Consider the following 17,582-nt stretch of genomic DNA (forward strand, 5'->3'; position numbering starts at 1 on the left):
CGCCTCGATCCTGACTAGTCTCCCAGTCCCTGCCGCTGAAAAACAACCCCACAACATGATGCTGCCACCACCATGCTGCCACCACCATGCTTCACCGTAGGGATGGTGCCAGGTTTCCTCCAGATGTGACGCTTGGCATTCAGGCAAAAGACTCAATTGATTTCATCACACCAGAAAGTCTTGATTCATGGTCAGAGTCCTTTAAGTACCTTTTGGCAAACTCCAAGCGGGTGTCATTTACTGAGGAGTATCTTCCATCTGTCCACTCTATCATAAAGGCATGATTGTTGGAATGCTGCAGAGATGGTTGTCCTTCTGGAAGAATCTCCTATCTCCACAGAGGAACTCTGGAGCTCTGTCAGAGTGACCATTGGGTTCTTGTTCACCTCCTCGACCAAAGCCCTTCTCCTCAGATTGTTCAGTTGGCAAGGAGGCCAGCTCTAGGAAGAGTTTTGGTGATTCCAAACTTCTTCCATTTAAGTATGGAGGCCACTATGTTCTTGGGGACCTTCAATGCTGCAGACATCTTTTGAAACGCTTCCCCAGATTTGTGCCTCGACGCAATCCTGTCTCGGAGCTCTACAGACAATTCCTTCGACCTTATGGCTTGGTTTTTGCTCTGACATGCACCGTCAACTCAGGGACCATATTTAGACAGGTGTGTGCCTTTCCAAATAATTTCCAATCAATTGAACGTACCACAGGTGGACTCCAATCAAGTTGTAGAAACATCAAGAATGATCAATGGAAACAGGATGCAGCTGACCTCAATTTTGAGTCTCATAGCAAAGGTGTCTCATAAGCACAGCTAAGACAATGCAGGAGTGGCTTCGGGACAAGTTTCTGAATGTCCTTGAGGGGCCCAGCCAGAGCCCAGATTTGAACATCTCTGGAGAGACATGAAAATAGCTGTGCAGCAAACACTCCCCATCCAACCTGACAGAACTGTAGAGAAGAATGGGAGAAACTCCCCAAATACAGGTGTGCCAAGCTTATAGCTTTGCATTATAATTATGGTGTATTGTGTTTCGATTCATCAGGGGCAAAAAACAATTTCACACATTTTAGAATAAGGCTGCAACAAAATGTGGAGAAACTCTTAATACTTTCCAAAGGCACTGTATATAGGGAATACAATCATCCCAGCTCTGCAGATTTTGCTGTGAGGAGACAGAATCCTTAGATCATTTGTTTTGGTACTGTCCATATGTAGCTTGTTTTTGGTCGAAGGTTCAGGAATGGCAACATTTACCTGGAGCGAACTCTGCAAATAGCACTGCTGGGTGATTTAAAAAGTCATCGTCAAATCGGTTAATAATACATTTTTTTGACAAGAGTTATTGTGTCTTTAAATTTACAATAGGTTGAATAGAAATGTTCAGAACTTTGTGAAACATCACAGCACAGTTGAAAGATATATGGCAAATAGAAATAAAAACTGCATGTGTTCTGAGATAGATGGGAGGGGTTGAGTGGAGCTGAAGGATGGGACTAAAAACAAACAAAAGATAACTATTGTAAACTGTGTCCATAAAATGTATATAGTATGTTAAAGCAGGAAGTAGAAGCCTAAGAGTTGTCGCAATTTGTGGGATTACATTCGATTAGACAGATTGGAATTATATGTTAAATCTCACGGAATAGTTGAAAGATATACATGTTGAGTAGAATTCCGAAGAGGGTGGCCAGTAGAGATAGGTGGGATGGGCTTAGGGTTAGGATGTGCAATTGGAAACAAGTGGGAGTGGAGTTGCTGTGCGGGAGATAGAATGATGGTAAAAGTCAAAAATAAAACATAATAAAAAAAGTTTGACTGACACTGAGGAGTAGCGTTTTTTTTCAGTTAATGCCGGTTTGCCTGAGGCTGATGCCGTGCAGGTGTTTGTACACATGAATATACACACACACACACACACACGTATGTAATAGTGTCAGACATGCATTCAAACATATACAGTTGGCGTTGCTGTTAGGATTTTAGTTGTCCTTGATGTCCTTTTTTTTTTTCTTGCATTGTTGTTTGCTGTTTTCTTTTTTCTCTTTAGTTTATTTTCGTGGTTGTTGATGCTTTGGGGGGTTCTTGGGGGTGGGGATTGGAATTCATTGCATTTATTTTTTTCTGGGGGGGGGGGGGGGGGGGGGGTCTCGAATGGTTGAGGGACAGCTATTGGGGAACTGTGGGGGGGTCTTGGAGAGTCCGGGTCTCCGTTTTTTTGGCCTGGTGGGACATCTGTCGAGGTGCCCTTGAGCAGGGCGTTGACCCTGGATACTTCTGTGTGTCGCTCTGAATCGGAGTCTGTTGGATGACTGGTATGGTGTAGTTGTTGAGCGGCTTCACTGCAAGTATATTGTATGTCTCGGATATTCAATAAAATAAAATAAAGTTGTCCATTAGTTTACTCCAATTAGGGGAGGTATGGTAGGGTTAGGGGAAAATACAGTGCCTTGCGAAAGTATTCGGCCCCCTTGAACTTTGCGACCTTTTGCCACATTTCAGGCTTTAAACATAAAGATATAAAACTGTATTTTTTTGTGAAGAATCAACAACAAGTGGGACACAATCATGAAGTGGAACGACATTTATTGGATATTTCAAACTTTTTTAACAAATCAAAAACTGAAAAATTGGGCGTGCAAAATTATTCAGCCCCTTTACTTTCAGTGCAGCAAACTCTCTCCAGAAGTTCAGTGAGGATCTCTGAATGATCCAATGTTGACCTAAATGACTAATGATGATAAATACAATCCACCTGTGTGTAATCAAGTCTCCGTATAAATGCACCTGCACTGTGATAGTCTCAAAGGTCCGTTAAAAGCGCAGAGAGCATCATGAAGAACAAGGAACACACCAGGCAGGTCCGAGGTACTGTTGTGAAAGCCGGATTTGGATACAAAAAGATTTCCCAAGCTTTAAACATCCCAAGGAGCACTGTGCAAGCGATAATATTGAAATGGAAGGAGTATCAGACCACTGCAAATCTAACAAGACCTGGCCGTCCCTGTAAACTTTCAGCTCATACAAGGAGAAGACTGATCAGAGATGCAGCCAAGAGGCCCATGATCACTCTGGATGAACTGCAGAGATCTACAGCTGAGGTGCGAGACTCTGTCCATAGGACAACAATCAGTCGTATATTGCACAAATCTGGCCTTTATGGAAGAGTGGCAAGAAGAAAGCCATTTCTTAAAGATATCCAGAAAAAGTGTTGTTTAAAGTTTGCCACAAGCCACCTGGGAGACACACCAAACATGTGGAAGAAGGTGCTCTGGTCAGATGAAACCAAAATTGAACTTTTTGGCAACAATGCAAAACGTTATGTTTGGCGTAAAAACAACACAGCTGAACACACCATCCCCACTGTCAAACATGGTGGTGGCAGCATCATGGTTTGGGCCTGCTTTTCTTCAGCAGGGACAGGGAAGATGGTTAAAATTGATGGGAAGATGGATGGAGCCAAATACAGGACCATTCTGGAAGAAAACCTGATGTAGTCTGCAAAAGACCTGAGACTGGGATGGAGATTTGTCTTCCAACAAGACAATGATCCAAAACATAAAGCAAAATCTACAATGGAATGGTTCAAAAATAAACATATCCAGGTGTTAGAATGGCCAAGTCAAAGTCCAGACCTGAATCCAATTGAGAATCTGTGGAAAGAACTGAAAACTGCTGTTCACAAATGCTCTCCATCCAACCTCACTGAGCTCGAGCTGTTTTGCAAGGAGGAATGGGAAAACATTTCAGTCTCTCGATGTGCAAAACTGATAGAGACATACCCCAAGCGACTTACAGCTGTAATCGCAGCAAAAGGTGGCGCTACAAAGTATTAACTTAAAGGGGCTGAATAATTTTGCACGCCCAATTTTTCAGTATTTGATTTGTTAAAAAAGTTTGAAATATCGAATAAATGTCATTTCACTTCATGATTGTGTCCCACTTGTTGTTGATTCTTCACAAAAAAATACAGTTTTATATCTTTATGTTTGAAGCCTGAAATGTGGCAAAGGTCGCAAAGTTCAAGGGGGCCGAATACTTTCGCAAGGCACTGTATATATTTTACATAGTTACAACAACAAAAAATAAAATAAAATTAAAAAAAATTAAAAAAAGAGGATTGGAAATGATGCAGACAATTATACTGATGGAAGCCACAATCCATCTGCAATATTAATGCTGATCCACCCCCTAACAATAAGAATGCACAGCTTGAAGTAGGGTTGTAGAGAGAAGATGATATCAAAACAGAAGGTAGATCATTCAACTTAAATAGCATATCTGTGATATGGTCATGTAAAAGGTAGATTTCAGGGTACTTGAAATGATGCTGGTAAATAACTGGATGATACAGAGTCTGGAGTCACATGATGCAGTAGCTACTTCGGGACGCAACAGAAGGAAATGACAGAATACTAGAAAAAACTATATTTCCAAATGTTTCTTGCAATGTTAATCACAAGGCGTGAAAAACAGTTTAACAAAAAACATGTAAACAGCATCAACACAGCACCATGAAATTAACAAAGTGTGGGTGGGGGGGGGGGAATCAATAAATAAAAGTCTAATTAAAGCAGTAAGTCTCAATCAATAAGACATTTACAGAAGCTCAACATTCTCATTTTCATTCAGTTTGATCAGGCATGGGAGCTGGAAAAGATCCCAGAGAGATAGAGAGACCGAGAAAAAGAGAAAGATACTCAGTGTTTGCCAAACGGTAGGAACACCTTCCTAATATTGAGTTTCACAAGTGTTGCATGGTCAGGGGCAGACTAATCAAGCGTGTCGTTCAGTTGAAACTTGACACGGACACAAAAAGCGTTCCACAGGGATGCTGGCCCATGTTGACTCCAATGCTTCCCACAGTTGTGTCACGTTGGCTGGACGTCCTTTTGGGTGGTGGGCCATTATTGATACACACGGGAAACTGTTTTGCGGGAAAAACCCAGCAGCGTTGCAGTTGACACCTACCACAGCCCGTTCAAAAGCGCTTAAATATTTTGTCTAGTCACCCTCAATGGCACACATACACAACCCATGTCTCAAATTTCTCAATGCTTAAATATCTATCATCCCCTTCATCTCCACTGATTGAAGTGGGTTTATCAAGTGACATCAATAAGGAATCATTGCTTTTACCTGGATTCACCTGGTCAGTCTACAGTATGTCATGGAAAGAGCTGTTTTCAATACTCAGTGTAGAGAGAGAGACAGAGAAACTGACAACAGCGAGAGAGAGAGGATAAGAGAGCCACAATGAGAGACATTATTCCAAGCAAGGTGAAGTGTAATTTCACAGATCTACCCACAGAGTAAGAGCCACACTACCCACACAGGACAGGTCCGATAATGATAGCCCTCTTCCCACTCTACCTCCGGGGCAGTAGCAGTTAGCTGGAGTGGCTCAGGCCCTGGAAGACACATCCAGGCATGGAAACAAGTACAGCTCTCTCCCACACTAGGTCCAAAGTATCATGAGAAGCTGCTCCTGCAGTTCTCAAGTCTTCACCCAGACTCAGAACCAGCCACGGGATAGACCCAGTTTGGCCCTATGGAGCCCATAGTTACTTCATGATCCCCACAGTGAGTGGATGGCAGAGGAGAGCCTTATAGAGCCTTACTAGGAGCGGACATGTCACTCTGTGGCTGGATCTATAAGTGGCCAACATGCTCTCACAGTCTCACGTCAGAATTAGACGTTCATCCATGTTTCTCAAACGTCAAAATTCAAAGTGTTTAAGATTAAGTTTAGGCATCAACTCTGAATGGTTAAGGGAAAGGTTTGGGATAGGCTTAAAACAAAAATATAAAAAACGACTTTCTATTGCTGGATTCGAACTTGCAAACTTTGGAATCAGAGGCAGATGCTTACCGAGAAAAACCAAAACCTACTTGAAGATAACAGCGCTCACTGTTGCCCCTAGTGGCAGGTTTCCAAGTCATCTCTAGACGTCCTCAGACAGATGGACGTCGAATACTGGCTTGTATAATGGGTGACCTGGCTGAAGGGGCTGTGGGTTTGGAAGAGGCTGGTAAAATCCTAGGGTTTGACAACACTTACTGCGCATGGGTCACAGTGGTAGCGACTAGCTAGAAGAGTGACATGAAAACGGGGTGAGAAAGGTTGGAAGTCGGAGCCGCGGAAGTGCACTGCGATGAAATAGAGTTTGCACTTCCGGCGTCAACATTTGTACAATAATAAGCACATACCATCTGCTGGGTCAGCTGAGAAATGGTCCGGTCTTTACTCCTCAGCTCCTCTCTCAGCTCCTGCACCTCCTTCAACAGCTCCTCCACCTATAACACAAACAAAGACAGTTCAGTACAGCCGCACGGATTTATTTGACCCCTAACGGCCTTAAACACACATTTCTATTCCTGACTCATCTCCACCCGTCCACCGCAGGGCTGCCAAGATCTGAGCCAGAATCCAATTTGTGAATTCATCCAGAGGATAGCACGGAATAAGGGGGAGGTCGATCAGCCGATCATGGGCCAGAGTCACAAACCATGAACCTGGCTGTGAAGTCTCCCTGCAGGAGGGAGAGCTGGAGAGAGCCAGTGAATGCGAGAGCGAGAGAGAGAGCGCGCGCTTGTTTGGAAAGCTAGAAGACGACGGAGAGGGGGACATGCCCTCGAATGAGAATCCAAAACACCTGTCGGGATGGGAGAGAGTGATAAGCTTGGTCCGTGGGCAAAGGCAGCACATCAGAGGCTCAGCGCCACGGAGGTACCCTGCAGCTTTAATGGGCCTCAGTCAAACACAGAGCGGGAACCCTAGGACCAGCCAGACACACTGCATTCTGATGTGTTCCCAGCCCAGCCAGGCTCCCTCTGGCCCGGCCGCTACCCACTCCCTTACCCGGTCCCTTGTTGGGGATTAATCAGAATTAGTTGGGTAACATAGATAGGATGTTTTATTTTCATGATATGCTTATGAGTTATTTCTCATAAGAATGTATTTTGTTGTACTATAGTGGTGGCCATTGGCAGTTATCTGTTCTCTGTCAGGACTAAGTTGCTTGGGCCGCAGAGAGGGGAGAGGTCAAGGTGTCATGTGTAAACATATCTTTTGCTCCACTGTGTCTGTGTGCCAGTCACTCCCTACTTTTTCCATCGGGGAGAGGAGGATGGCAGTGTCTGGAATCATTCTATGCTCCCTCTTTTGTTGCTCCTATCTTGACCTATAGCCTCACTCTCCTCTCCGTGAGTTTGTCCAGGATTGGTTGTATTTAGAATTGGTTCTATCTAAATTACAATTTGATATATATCATAGGGTGGGGGTAATGTCTTGGTACCATTTTGTACCAAGGACGAGATAAGAGCTTTGTTTAGGAGACCAAACTGAACGATAATTTATAGCCAACTCTGTCTGGCTAGGGGATATTCCGCTCTGAAGTAAAGTCTTTCTTTGTGTAAGTTCCTAAGACCTGTGGTTTGTCATGTCGTCTAGGGGGGGTGGATCTTTGCTATAAAGGATCCCATTTGCCATTATGTTGACCACTCAACTTTTCATTAGAGATACTGAACTGTTGAAAGTCAAAATGCTATTGCAAAAGCTTAATTATTATTAAAGGTGAAGATTAAGCATAACTCTGACTGGTGTGTGATTTGCTCTCTCATCATTTGGTAATTAAGGACATTTCCACGACACCCTAAACTTCATGCACTCCGGCCCAGACAATCACACACAGTCCCTGCGTGACCGAAAAAAATGTGTGTATACATGGCTATACAATTTAATGCAGAAATGCATTGTAAATGCCTGCTGGCGCCAATGCCCCCTTCTCTGTGTGACAGTGCATGCTAGAGAATATGGTAGGCACTCAGGGTGATCCCGTTTTGGAGCCTTCACCATCCATGTCAATGCTATCGTACAGCAGGGCTCTGCTTGCTTTCAGGGATAGAGATGAGAGGTGTGGGTTTGGGCTCTGCCAGGTTGTTAGGGTCCTTAATGTCTTTGTGGTTCAGGGTGGTTAATCTCCCCCCTCCTCCTCCCCCTCCACTGCCACAGACAGACATGCTGGGAGAGCAAGGCTAAGCTGGAAGAGCCAGAGAACATTGGCCCAGCTGTACACAGGTTTGCAGTGTTTACAGGTTAGGTCAGGAGGAGGTTGAGACTTGGCCATTGTGATGTCGAGAGGAGAAGGAATAGACTTCCCTTTGCTTGACTCCGTCAAGAGAGATTAAAAGGTTAAAAAAAGAAGAAATGTTCCCCCGAACACACAGTCAATTGCAAACACGCACAATAAACACACACAATAACAGGAAATTGGATTCCAGGTTCAAAAAACGTAATATGCCTGGCAAACAAGCATACACACACACAAACAGACCTAGAGTTGACACGGCAACAAAGATAACCTGAGAATGGAGAACGTACAGCGGACGAAAACAGGGTATGCACACAAACAGCAAAAAGGAAAACAAACCAAAGCGCTCAGGCCATGTGAACACAAACAGAAGATGGGCACTGGAAACACGAGGACAAACAGGGCCTTGGACAAACATCTATAACATGGGCATAATCCACTGTCTACACGGGGTTTGTTTGACAGTACACTTCCTACTACTATGTGTGTGTGTGTGCGGTGTTAAACAGTGGGTCTTACCTGTCGAGATTGAATTGGGTCCCGTCTGGATTCTGGACTCAAGGTATCCAGAATCAGAGTGTCGTCCATATCACTACCATCCTCCATCTATACAAGAACACCAAAACATACACGGCTCATATTAGGCTTGTGGATTGCCGGCTAACTCAGATGTCAGAGAGAGCGTGTCTGTTAAATATGACTAGAATGTCATATTCATGTTGGCCAACTACCATATACCTTTGAGCACTCTTTTTTTTGGTATAAAGAGCCAGTGTTTGGCTGTGGCAGGGCTTATAACAGAAGGCTAAAGGCTGGCTCGCCAACAACAGGAACTGTAACCCAACATTATCATAGCTGCGTTTTGTATCTTCGTGACTCTTACACACTGAACTGAATTAACTCTCCAAATCTCCTACCGCCTTCAATCCACCCCCTGGTCGGGCCAAACGATGCCAGGAGTGGTTTTAGCGTGTCAAGCTAACAAAAGCACTCAGAGTGCTCACACACTGCTCAGTGAGCCAGCGAGGGCCAGCAGTTTGAAGGCATCAAGTGCAATTTAACACAGTGACAGGGGCCATTTTTAGAGAACACCCTCAGTTTGATAGAGCCGTGAAGATGAAAAGAGTGACGTCAGAGATTTCCGTATGTTCCTACCACGACAATGGCCTTTTTCTATAACCCTCTTTTTTAATAGCAGCTCGAACAAAAATAACAGTCAATAGCAGTTCACAGAACTTGTTTTTTTATCCCTTATATTTCTATGAAGAAACCAATGATCAGCCGTAAGCTCTTACATGAATTACAAAATAGGCCTAATGCCTACACCAAACCATTCCTTGCTTTCAATTGTTCTTTTAAGACGTCTTGATGTCTAGGGATGCACGGTTATCGTTCCTCATTGCATTAACATTGAGATTGTGCCATTTCCATGGCAACGTTTCAACCAACAGAGAGGTTAGGAAGAAATAGTGCATGAGTAATGACATGGGCTACAGTCGCTACATTCAAAGTGCTCTTTATGTCAAATCAGGCTTTCAAGAATGCTATTCTGACACAAATTGTCACACGATCCACAATTCAACAACCCACTAGCGCTACTAAACGTGTGACGGAGCTGTGGAGAAGAGGACGATTTCGCATCATGAGAGGAATCAGTGTCGAAAAAGTCTACCAGGGGTTGTGTCATCCCAGAGCATAGATGGGAGGGAGTCTTTAAGCTGCTTTTCAGTTGGACCACACGCCCAGCGTCCACGAACGGAATTCAGTTCGGAGGTTTTTGGATCGGAGATCTGATGAACATTAGATTTGCAATCGTGACATGGAACCCTTAGACAAGGGGTTTATTCGTTGGTCTAGTCAGTGTGTCCAGTCCAGCTCCCATCAGAGTCGGGCTGTTTCAAATGGCACCCTTTTCCCTATATAGTGCCCTACTTTTGACCAGGAGTCATAGGGCCCAGGTCAAAAGTAGTGCACCATGGAGGGAATAGGGTGCCATTTGGAATGTACTCACTGTCTCCTCTTCTGGCTCCCCGTTGCTCGCCACAGGCGCTTTCAACAGTAGGCCAGAAAACAAGCCGCACGTCAACCAATAACAGCCTCGCGCAAATCAGACGCCTCCGATCGCCACCACATTTATCTCCCGTCCCTCGCAGACAGAGACGCATTAGCCTTTAGCGGCATCCGAAATCTCACCACAGCCTTGGATATCGTGGCTGGAGCGTTGGGGAAATCGGCTACTTTCATCATTGATTCTGTCAGATTGTCACACCGAGATAATAATTATCTGTGGGACATGGATGGGGCCGTGTAAATCTATGATGCGAGTGTTGACAATAGCCCTACGGGACTGCAGTGGGACAAGAACAATCACTGTTTTGATGCAAAGATATATCAATGATAGGAGGGCAGTAGCCCTGCTATCTGGCTGTGGTCCTTGGAATAGTCTCAAATGGCACCCTATCCCCTATTTAATGCACTACTTTTGAACAGTTGTTACTGTAGTGAGCCTACTGTTATACACAGCATAGGGACAAGATCCCCAAATGTCACAGAAGATGTTGGTGGCCAGTCACTCTCCTCCTAAACTCCCTGGCTGAGATACTATGTCCCAACTTAACACCACAGATATGTACAAAACAGTATCTGCATCCCAAATGGAACCCTATTCCCTGGCTGAGATACTATGTCCCAACTTAACACCACAGATATGTACAAAACAGTACCTGCATCCCAAATGGAATCCGATTTCCAACAGCGCCCTCAGAAAGTATTCACACCCCTCGACTTATTCCACATTTGGTTGTTACAGCCTGAATTTAAAAAAAATGGGTTAAATTGAGATTGTGGGGCGTTGTGTTTAGGCCAGTGACACAATATCAAAGTCATTGTTTTAGTACATTTTTACAAATGAATAAAACATTAAAAGCTGAAATGTCTTGAGTCAGTAACCCCTTGTTATGGCAAACCTAAATACATTTAAGAGCAAAAACGTGCTTAACAAGTCACATACGTTACATGGACTCTGTGTGGAATACTAGTGTTTAACATGACTTTTTGAACGACTACCTCGTCTCTGTACTTCACACATACCGACAAGTGTAAGGTCCCTTCAGTCGAGCAGTGAATTTCAAAACACAGTTTCGACCAGAAAGACCAGGGACGTTTTCCAATGCCTCGCAAAGGGCACCTAAAAACTGTAAGTTTAAATGGCTGTCAAAGGAGAAAACCGAGGATGGATCAACAACATTGCAGTTACTCCACAATACTAACTTAATTGACAGAGTGAAAAGAAGGAAGCCTGTACAGAATGAAATATTTCAAAACATGCATCCTGTTTGCAATAAGGCACTAAAGTAAAAAAAAAATGTTTTTTTAAATGTGGCAAAGAAATTAACTGAACACAGTGTTGTGTTTGGGGAAAATCCAACAACACATCACTGAGTTCAACTCTTTATATTTTTGAGCATGGTGGTGGCTGCATCATGTTACGGATATGTTTGTTAGTTATTGGCAAAGAGATTTTTGGGGGGATAAAAAGAAACGGAATAGAGCTAAGCACATGCAAAATCTGACTTGGTTCAGTCTGCTTTCCAACAGACACTGGGAGACAAATTCACCTTTCAGCAGGACAATAACCTAGAATACAAGGCAAAATATACATTGGAGTTTCTTACCAAGAGGATGTTGAATGTTCGTTCCTGAGTGGACTAGATACAGTTTTGAATTAAAACGGCTTGAAAAAGGCTGTCTAGCAATGATCAACAACAAACTCCACAGCGCCTGCAGAATTTAAAAAAAGACTATTTTAAAAAATGTGCAAATATTGTACAATCCAGGTGTGGAACGCTTACCCCAAAAGACTCACAGCTGTAAATCGCTGCAAAATGTGATTCTAACATGCATTGACTCAGGGGTGTGCATACTTATGTAAATGAGATATTTCTGTATTTCATTAAAAAAAAAAAAAAGCAACAATTTCAAAAAACGTGTTTCCACTGTCATTATGGTGTATTCTGTGTAGATGGGTGAGATAAAAATGTTAAAAAATCTATTTAATACATTTTGAATTCAGGCTGTGACAAAATGTGGAATAAGTCAAGGGTTATGTATACTTTCTGAAGACATTGTATATAGTGCACTGCTGGTCAAAGGTAGTGAACTACATATGGAATAGGGTGCCATTTGGGACGCATCCAGTATTTGCCCCCCTGCTTTCTCTGGGTACTACGGGGGAGCGGGAGATGAATTACCAATCAATAGGAACACGGTTGATAATGCACAGATGATAATAGTTACAGCCTGGAACTCTCTCATCAAAATACAACGGGGTCCGAAATTGACACCCTTGTAGGATCTATGCCAAGAAGCATTGAAGCAGTTCTGGCTCGTGGTGCCACAACGCCCTATTAATACACTTGGTATACTGTATGCTCAACATTTCTTTTAAAGTATATTATTTTATACTAATACGATTACTCTTAAGAAATAGATTTGGTTTAACAATATATACAGTACCAGTCAAAAGTTGACACCAACTCATTCAAGGGTTTTTCTTTATTTTTACTATTTTCTACGTTGCAGAATAGTGAAGACATCAAAACTATGAAATAACATATGGAATAATGTAGTAACCCCCAAAAAAGTGTTAAATTAAATATATTTTATATTTGAAAATCTTCAAAGTAGCCACCCTTTGCCTTGATCACAGCTTTGCACACAATTGGCATTCTCTCAACCAGCATTCCAATTAACAGGTGTGCCTTGTGGAATTGATTTCCTTTTTAATGCGTTTGAGCCAATCAGTTGTGTTGGTATACAGAAGATATTTGGTAAAAGACCAACTCCATATTGTGGCAAGAAACGACAGTACATCAATACTTTAAGACATGAAGGTCAGTGAATCCGGAAAATTTCAAGAACTTTGAAAGGTTCTTCAAGTGCAGTCGCAAATACCATCAAGTGCTATGATGAAACTGGCTCTCATGAGGACCGCCAGAGGATAAATTCATTAGAGTTAGAAGCCTCAGAAATTGCAGCCCAAATAAATGCTTCACAGAGTACGAGTAACCGACATCTCAACATCAACTGTTCAGAGACTGCATGAAATCAGGTCTTCATGGTCGAGTTTCTACAAAGAAACCACTACTAAAGGACACCAATAAGATGAAGACTTGCTTGGGCAAAGAAACATGAGCAATGGACATTAGACAGGTGGAAATCTGTCCTTCGGTCTGGAGTCCAAATTTGAGATTTTTGGTTCCAAACGCTCCTGTCTTTGAGACACAGAGTAGGTGAATGGATTATCTCTGCATGTGTGGTTCCCACCGTGAAGCATGGAGGTGGTGGTGTGATGGTGCTTTGCTGGTGACACTGTCAGTGATTTATTTAGAATTCAAGGCACACTCTGCATGGAAACCACAGCATTCTGCAGCGATACGCCATCCCATCTGGTTTGCACTAAGAGGGACTATCATTTGTTTTTCAACAGGACAATGACCCAACACAACACCAGGTTGTGTAAGGGCTATTTGACCAAGAAGGAGAGTGATGGAGTGCTGCATCAGATGACCTGGCCTCCACAATCACCCGATTGCAGCCAACAAGTGCTGAACATGTGGGAACTCCTTCAGTTGGAAAAGCATTCCAGGTGAAGCTGGTTGAGAGAATGCCAAGCGTGTGTAAAGCTGTCATCAAGGCAAGACGTGGCTACTTTGAATAATCTCAAATATAGAAACACTTTTTTCGTTACTACATGATTCCATGTGTTATTTCATAGTTTATGTCTTCACTATTATTCTACAATGTCGAAAATATGAATGAATAGATGTCTAAACTTTTGACTGGTACTGTATACATGTTGTATACTGTATACATGTTAAATATATGTTTAGAAAGAAATGGCACCCTTTGTGTGCTCTGTTGGTAATAATGTATGCATGTATATTTCTTTTAAAAAGGTAGGGGTCAAATTTATTGACAGCCCTGTTTCCAATACCTTTCAATGGCTCACTTTGCGAGGATAACGGCACTGAGCCCTTTTCAAAACGTTTTACAGTAGGTATGGGGTTCTTTTCTGCTCTGCACATTTCGACGCCAAACTCACCATTGGTGTGCATGGCCAAAGAGCTCTATTTTCATGTAAAACTGACCAAAGGACCAGTTCCAATCAAGTGGCAATGCTGTTTAGCAAAGCGTTTACATTTGTTGGATGACGTGAAAATAGAGTTTGATCGCGTGGACGTCAATTAAGGCAGCCCCCCATGCCTCTCTGATTCAGAGGGGTTGGGTTAAATGCAGTAGAAACATAGCATGTCATTGTATGGTATAGCGTTAAGATTTCCCTTCACTGGAACTAAGGGGCCTAGCACGACCCATGAAAAACAGCCCCAGACCATTATTCTTCCTCCACCAAACTTTTACTCGATTTTATAGACATGTCAGCACCGGGTGTGGCTGAAATAGCCAAATCCACTAATTTGAAGGGGTGTCCACATACTTTTGTTTATATAGTGTATATCTCAGTAGGAGTCACCTCCAGTACAGACACAAATAGACAGGGATAGTATAAATCAGTGAGTAAGTGTGTTTGAATCCTAACAATTCATGGAAAGTGTGATTGTTTGCATTCAAGTGTATTGTCCATCGTGTAGTCTGTGTTCTATCTACACAGAATGAGTGGAGCAGAAGCAGAGTTATGGTGTGAGTGTGACCGACCTGCAGCAGTAGTTTCAGGTGTTCTAGCTGGGCCTTTACAGAGCAGCAGTCGTCTGCCATGTGTTTCAGTGTCAGCTCATCCAGCTCCACAGCCTGGTGAGGGGCTGCCAAGCCTGTGCCCTGACTCTGGTACCCATCATAGGTCTGGAACACACAGTCACTACTGGAGAGGTAGAGGGGGAAAAAGACAAATAGAGAGAGACAGACAGAGAGCGAGATAGTCACTGCACGTGATACGAGGGTGAATCGGAGTGCCCACGGGAGGAAGCCTGGGACAGGTGAGTGGCAGGTAGGAGGACGAGACATGTTACCCGGTTACCAGGGGACGAGTGGCTGTCTCCCACATCAGTAGTGCACACATACACAACTCACATTGACGTAGGTATCGTGATTTTGGCTTGGATGTTAACGTTAGCTAGCACTAGTCGGTGTGTACCTGCTTAAAAACTTGGGTATTTATCATCCTATAGCTAGTTCTCCAACATGTTTTGAGCACTTAACACCCAAAATAATTTCCTCACGGCTTTCTCTTGTCCCTCTGCAGCAGAGGAGCAATATGTTTGGAACACCGAATCGCAATAAAAACACAGTACCAAATCACAGTACATACTGAATCGTGCTGTATATGGAATCGCAATACATATCGCACCGGCACATAAGTATCAGGACCATATCGAATTGTGAGGTCCCTGGAAATTCCCAGCCTGACTCTCAATACCAGAGGGCAAAAGGCAGAGACGGTCAGGATGTGTGTGATAAAGAAATGTAACTGAAAGCCCCCAGCAGCTCACATGTTGTCGCTGTGGAGTCGGTCGTCTACAGTCCAACAGAGCTGCCGTCTCCGCCACAGGGACAGATGGGACATCCCATCAGTATCTACAACAGGAGACAAGACCACAGGGACAAAGGCATGGAGTCAAAATGAGGTCCATAACACGATAACTTCCACAAGTTGTCGTGTATTTGAGGTTTAAAAAAATCTTCTGAAGTTTGTAATTTCCACTGACATTTCAGACTTGATTTTCCCTTACGAAAAGGTTTCTCAACCCCTACAAAAATGTCCATTAATTATAATCCATGTAAAAAAATCATATTTCCTGTTGCTGCAGGATTATTTTCCTGCTGTAGAAAACAAAACTGGCTCAAATTAAGATCCTACACCTGTAAGCACACTCACACATTGGCATACAGAGACAGACTCTCACACACACACACACAAACAAGTGCACACACAATCTCCAAGCCACACACACTAAAGAAATGCCATCTTTTCTTCCTCAGTTCCTCCCCATGCTCAAAGTACTAAGGGCCTCCCGAGTGGTGCAGTGGTCTAAGGCACTGCATCACAGTGCTAGAGGCGTCACTACAGATGCGGGTTCGATCCCATGCTGTGTCACAGCCAGCCGCAACCGGGAGACCCATGAGGCGGTGCACTATTGGCCCAGCATCGTCCGGGTTAGGGGAGGGTTTGGCCGGCTGTCCCATCGCGTTCTTGGGACTCCTATGCCTAGTGCACGCCGACTTCAGTCCCCAGATGTTAGGTGTTTCCTCCGACACATTGGTGTGGCTGGCTTCCGGGTTAAGCAAGCAGTGTGTCAAGAAGCAGTGCGGCTTGGCAGGTCCGTGTTTCGGAGGACATTTGGCTCTCGATCCTTCGCAACTCCAGAGTCCATACGGGAGTTACAGTGATGGGACAAGACTCGCTACCAATTGGGGAGAAAAAGGGGTTATAAAGCATAAAAAACAAATAAACATAAAGGTACTAATGTATGTACTATATAACTAGTGTTTCCAGATTGCTGGGAGCAGTCGAGAGCAGGGCCGAGAAAGCTATCTGAGAGCACATTACTAACACAAAGAGGCCAACAGGAAACTCCGCAAACAACAGAACACTTCAAGTGAAGCCTTGAATAGTCTACCCCAGAATAGACTCTCTGCACAGCTTCCCAAGCAAATCTGAGTGGGATGAAAACACGGCAAAAGAGAGAGACTGCGGTAGAGAACAAATTGATCCTCCCAAGCTTGACATGCTGCTACCAGAGATAGATAGAGGGTCAGTACTGAGGCAACTACGAACACAGCCCTCTCTGCATTCCTTAAGCATCTGTTGTGTCTGGGTTCTCTGAAAATATGCATTCTTCTTCCACCCACGATTAAAAGGTTCAAAACAAGACTGCTATGGACACGGAATATATATATATATCTTTTTTTTAAAAACAGACCTTGAAAGAAATAACCTGAGAGTGTGTGAATGTGTTGCTTTGAAAACTTCAATTCCCTAGTCTGGCTGTGTGTACTCGGATACGGCTGAAGAGGCTTGACCAGGAGGCAAAGGCTACGAGGCGAAGAGTCAAAGTGCCTTTTGACAGGAAAAACCCCAAACGTCAGAGTGTAGAAAGCTAAGGCCTTCCCCTTTTCCATACGGGTTTCGTGCCTCTGAAGGAAGCTGTTATAGGACCCGTCCCCAGATATCGGGGTTATGACCTTCTTACTCCAACTATGGTCAAACAGGAGGGAGGGCACCTTGGGCAGATTGACATGGCCTTACGCTAACTGTAACTATATGCTTCAACACACGATGCTGAGCTTGTGAGGTGCATTCCCATGCAGTCTTTCTTACCGAACAGCGCTCCCCTTGTTCAGGCCCCTTTTCCCCACGCTCGCTCCCGTTAGAACTAAGTTGCCCATCGGCACAGCACTAGGATGAGCTTACTCTCCACCAAACCTAATCTTGATCATTAAAGGGACAAAACTACAAAACTGCGCTGAGATCCGTGTCT

The 17,582-nt window shown here is 43.7% G+C and overlaps 1 protein-coding gene across 8 annotated transcripts in view; it reads right to left on the reverse strand.

Moving 5' to 3' along the window:
- The window catches only part of LOC139376548 (serine-rich coiled-coil domain-containing protein 2-like), a 99,973-nt gene that overhangs the window by 26,216 nt on the left and 56,175 nt on the right, over window positions 1-17,582 (reverse strand). For 7 of the 8 annotated variants that reach the window (XM_071119274.1, XM_071119267.1, XM_071119268.1 and 4 more), the window contains exons 5-8: window positions 15,594-15,678; window positions 14,803-14,965; window positions 8,608-8,694; window positions 6,206-6,292 (exon numbers count right to left, since the gene is read on the reverse strand). In XM_071119274.1, the coding sequence (XP_070975375.1) occupies window positions 6,206-6,292; window positions 8,608-8,694; window positions 14,803-14,965; window positions 15,594-15,678 (422 nt within the window). The remainder of the gene's footprint in view (window positions 1-6,205; window positions 6,293-8,607; window positions 8,695-14,802; window positions 14,966-15,593; window positions 15,679-17,582) is intronic. The other variant, XM_071119269.1, reaches the window with a different exon arrangement.

This window comes from Oncorhynchus clarkii, chromosome 20 (assembly GCF_045791955.1).
Source record: "Oncorhynchus clarkii lewisi isolate Uvic-CL-2024 chromosome 20, UVic_Ocla_1.0, whole genome shotgun sequence".
Lineage (NCBI taxonomy): Eukaryota > Metazoa > Chordata > Actinopteri > Salmoniformes > Salmonidae > Oncorhynchus > Oncorhynchus clarkii.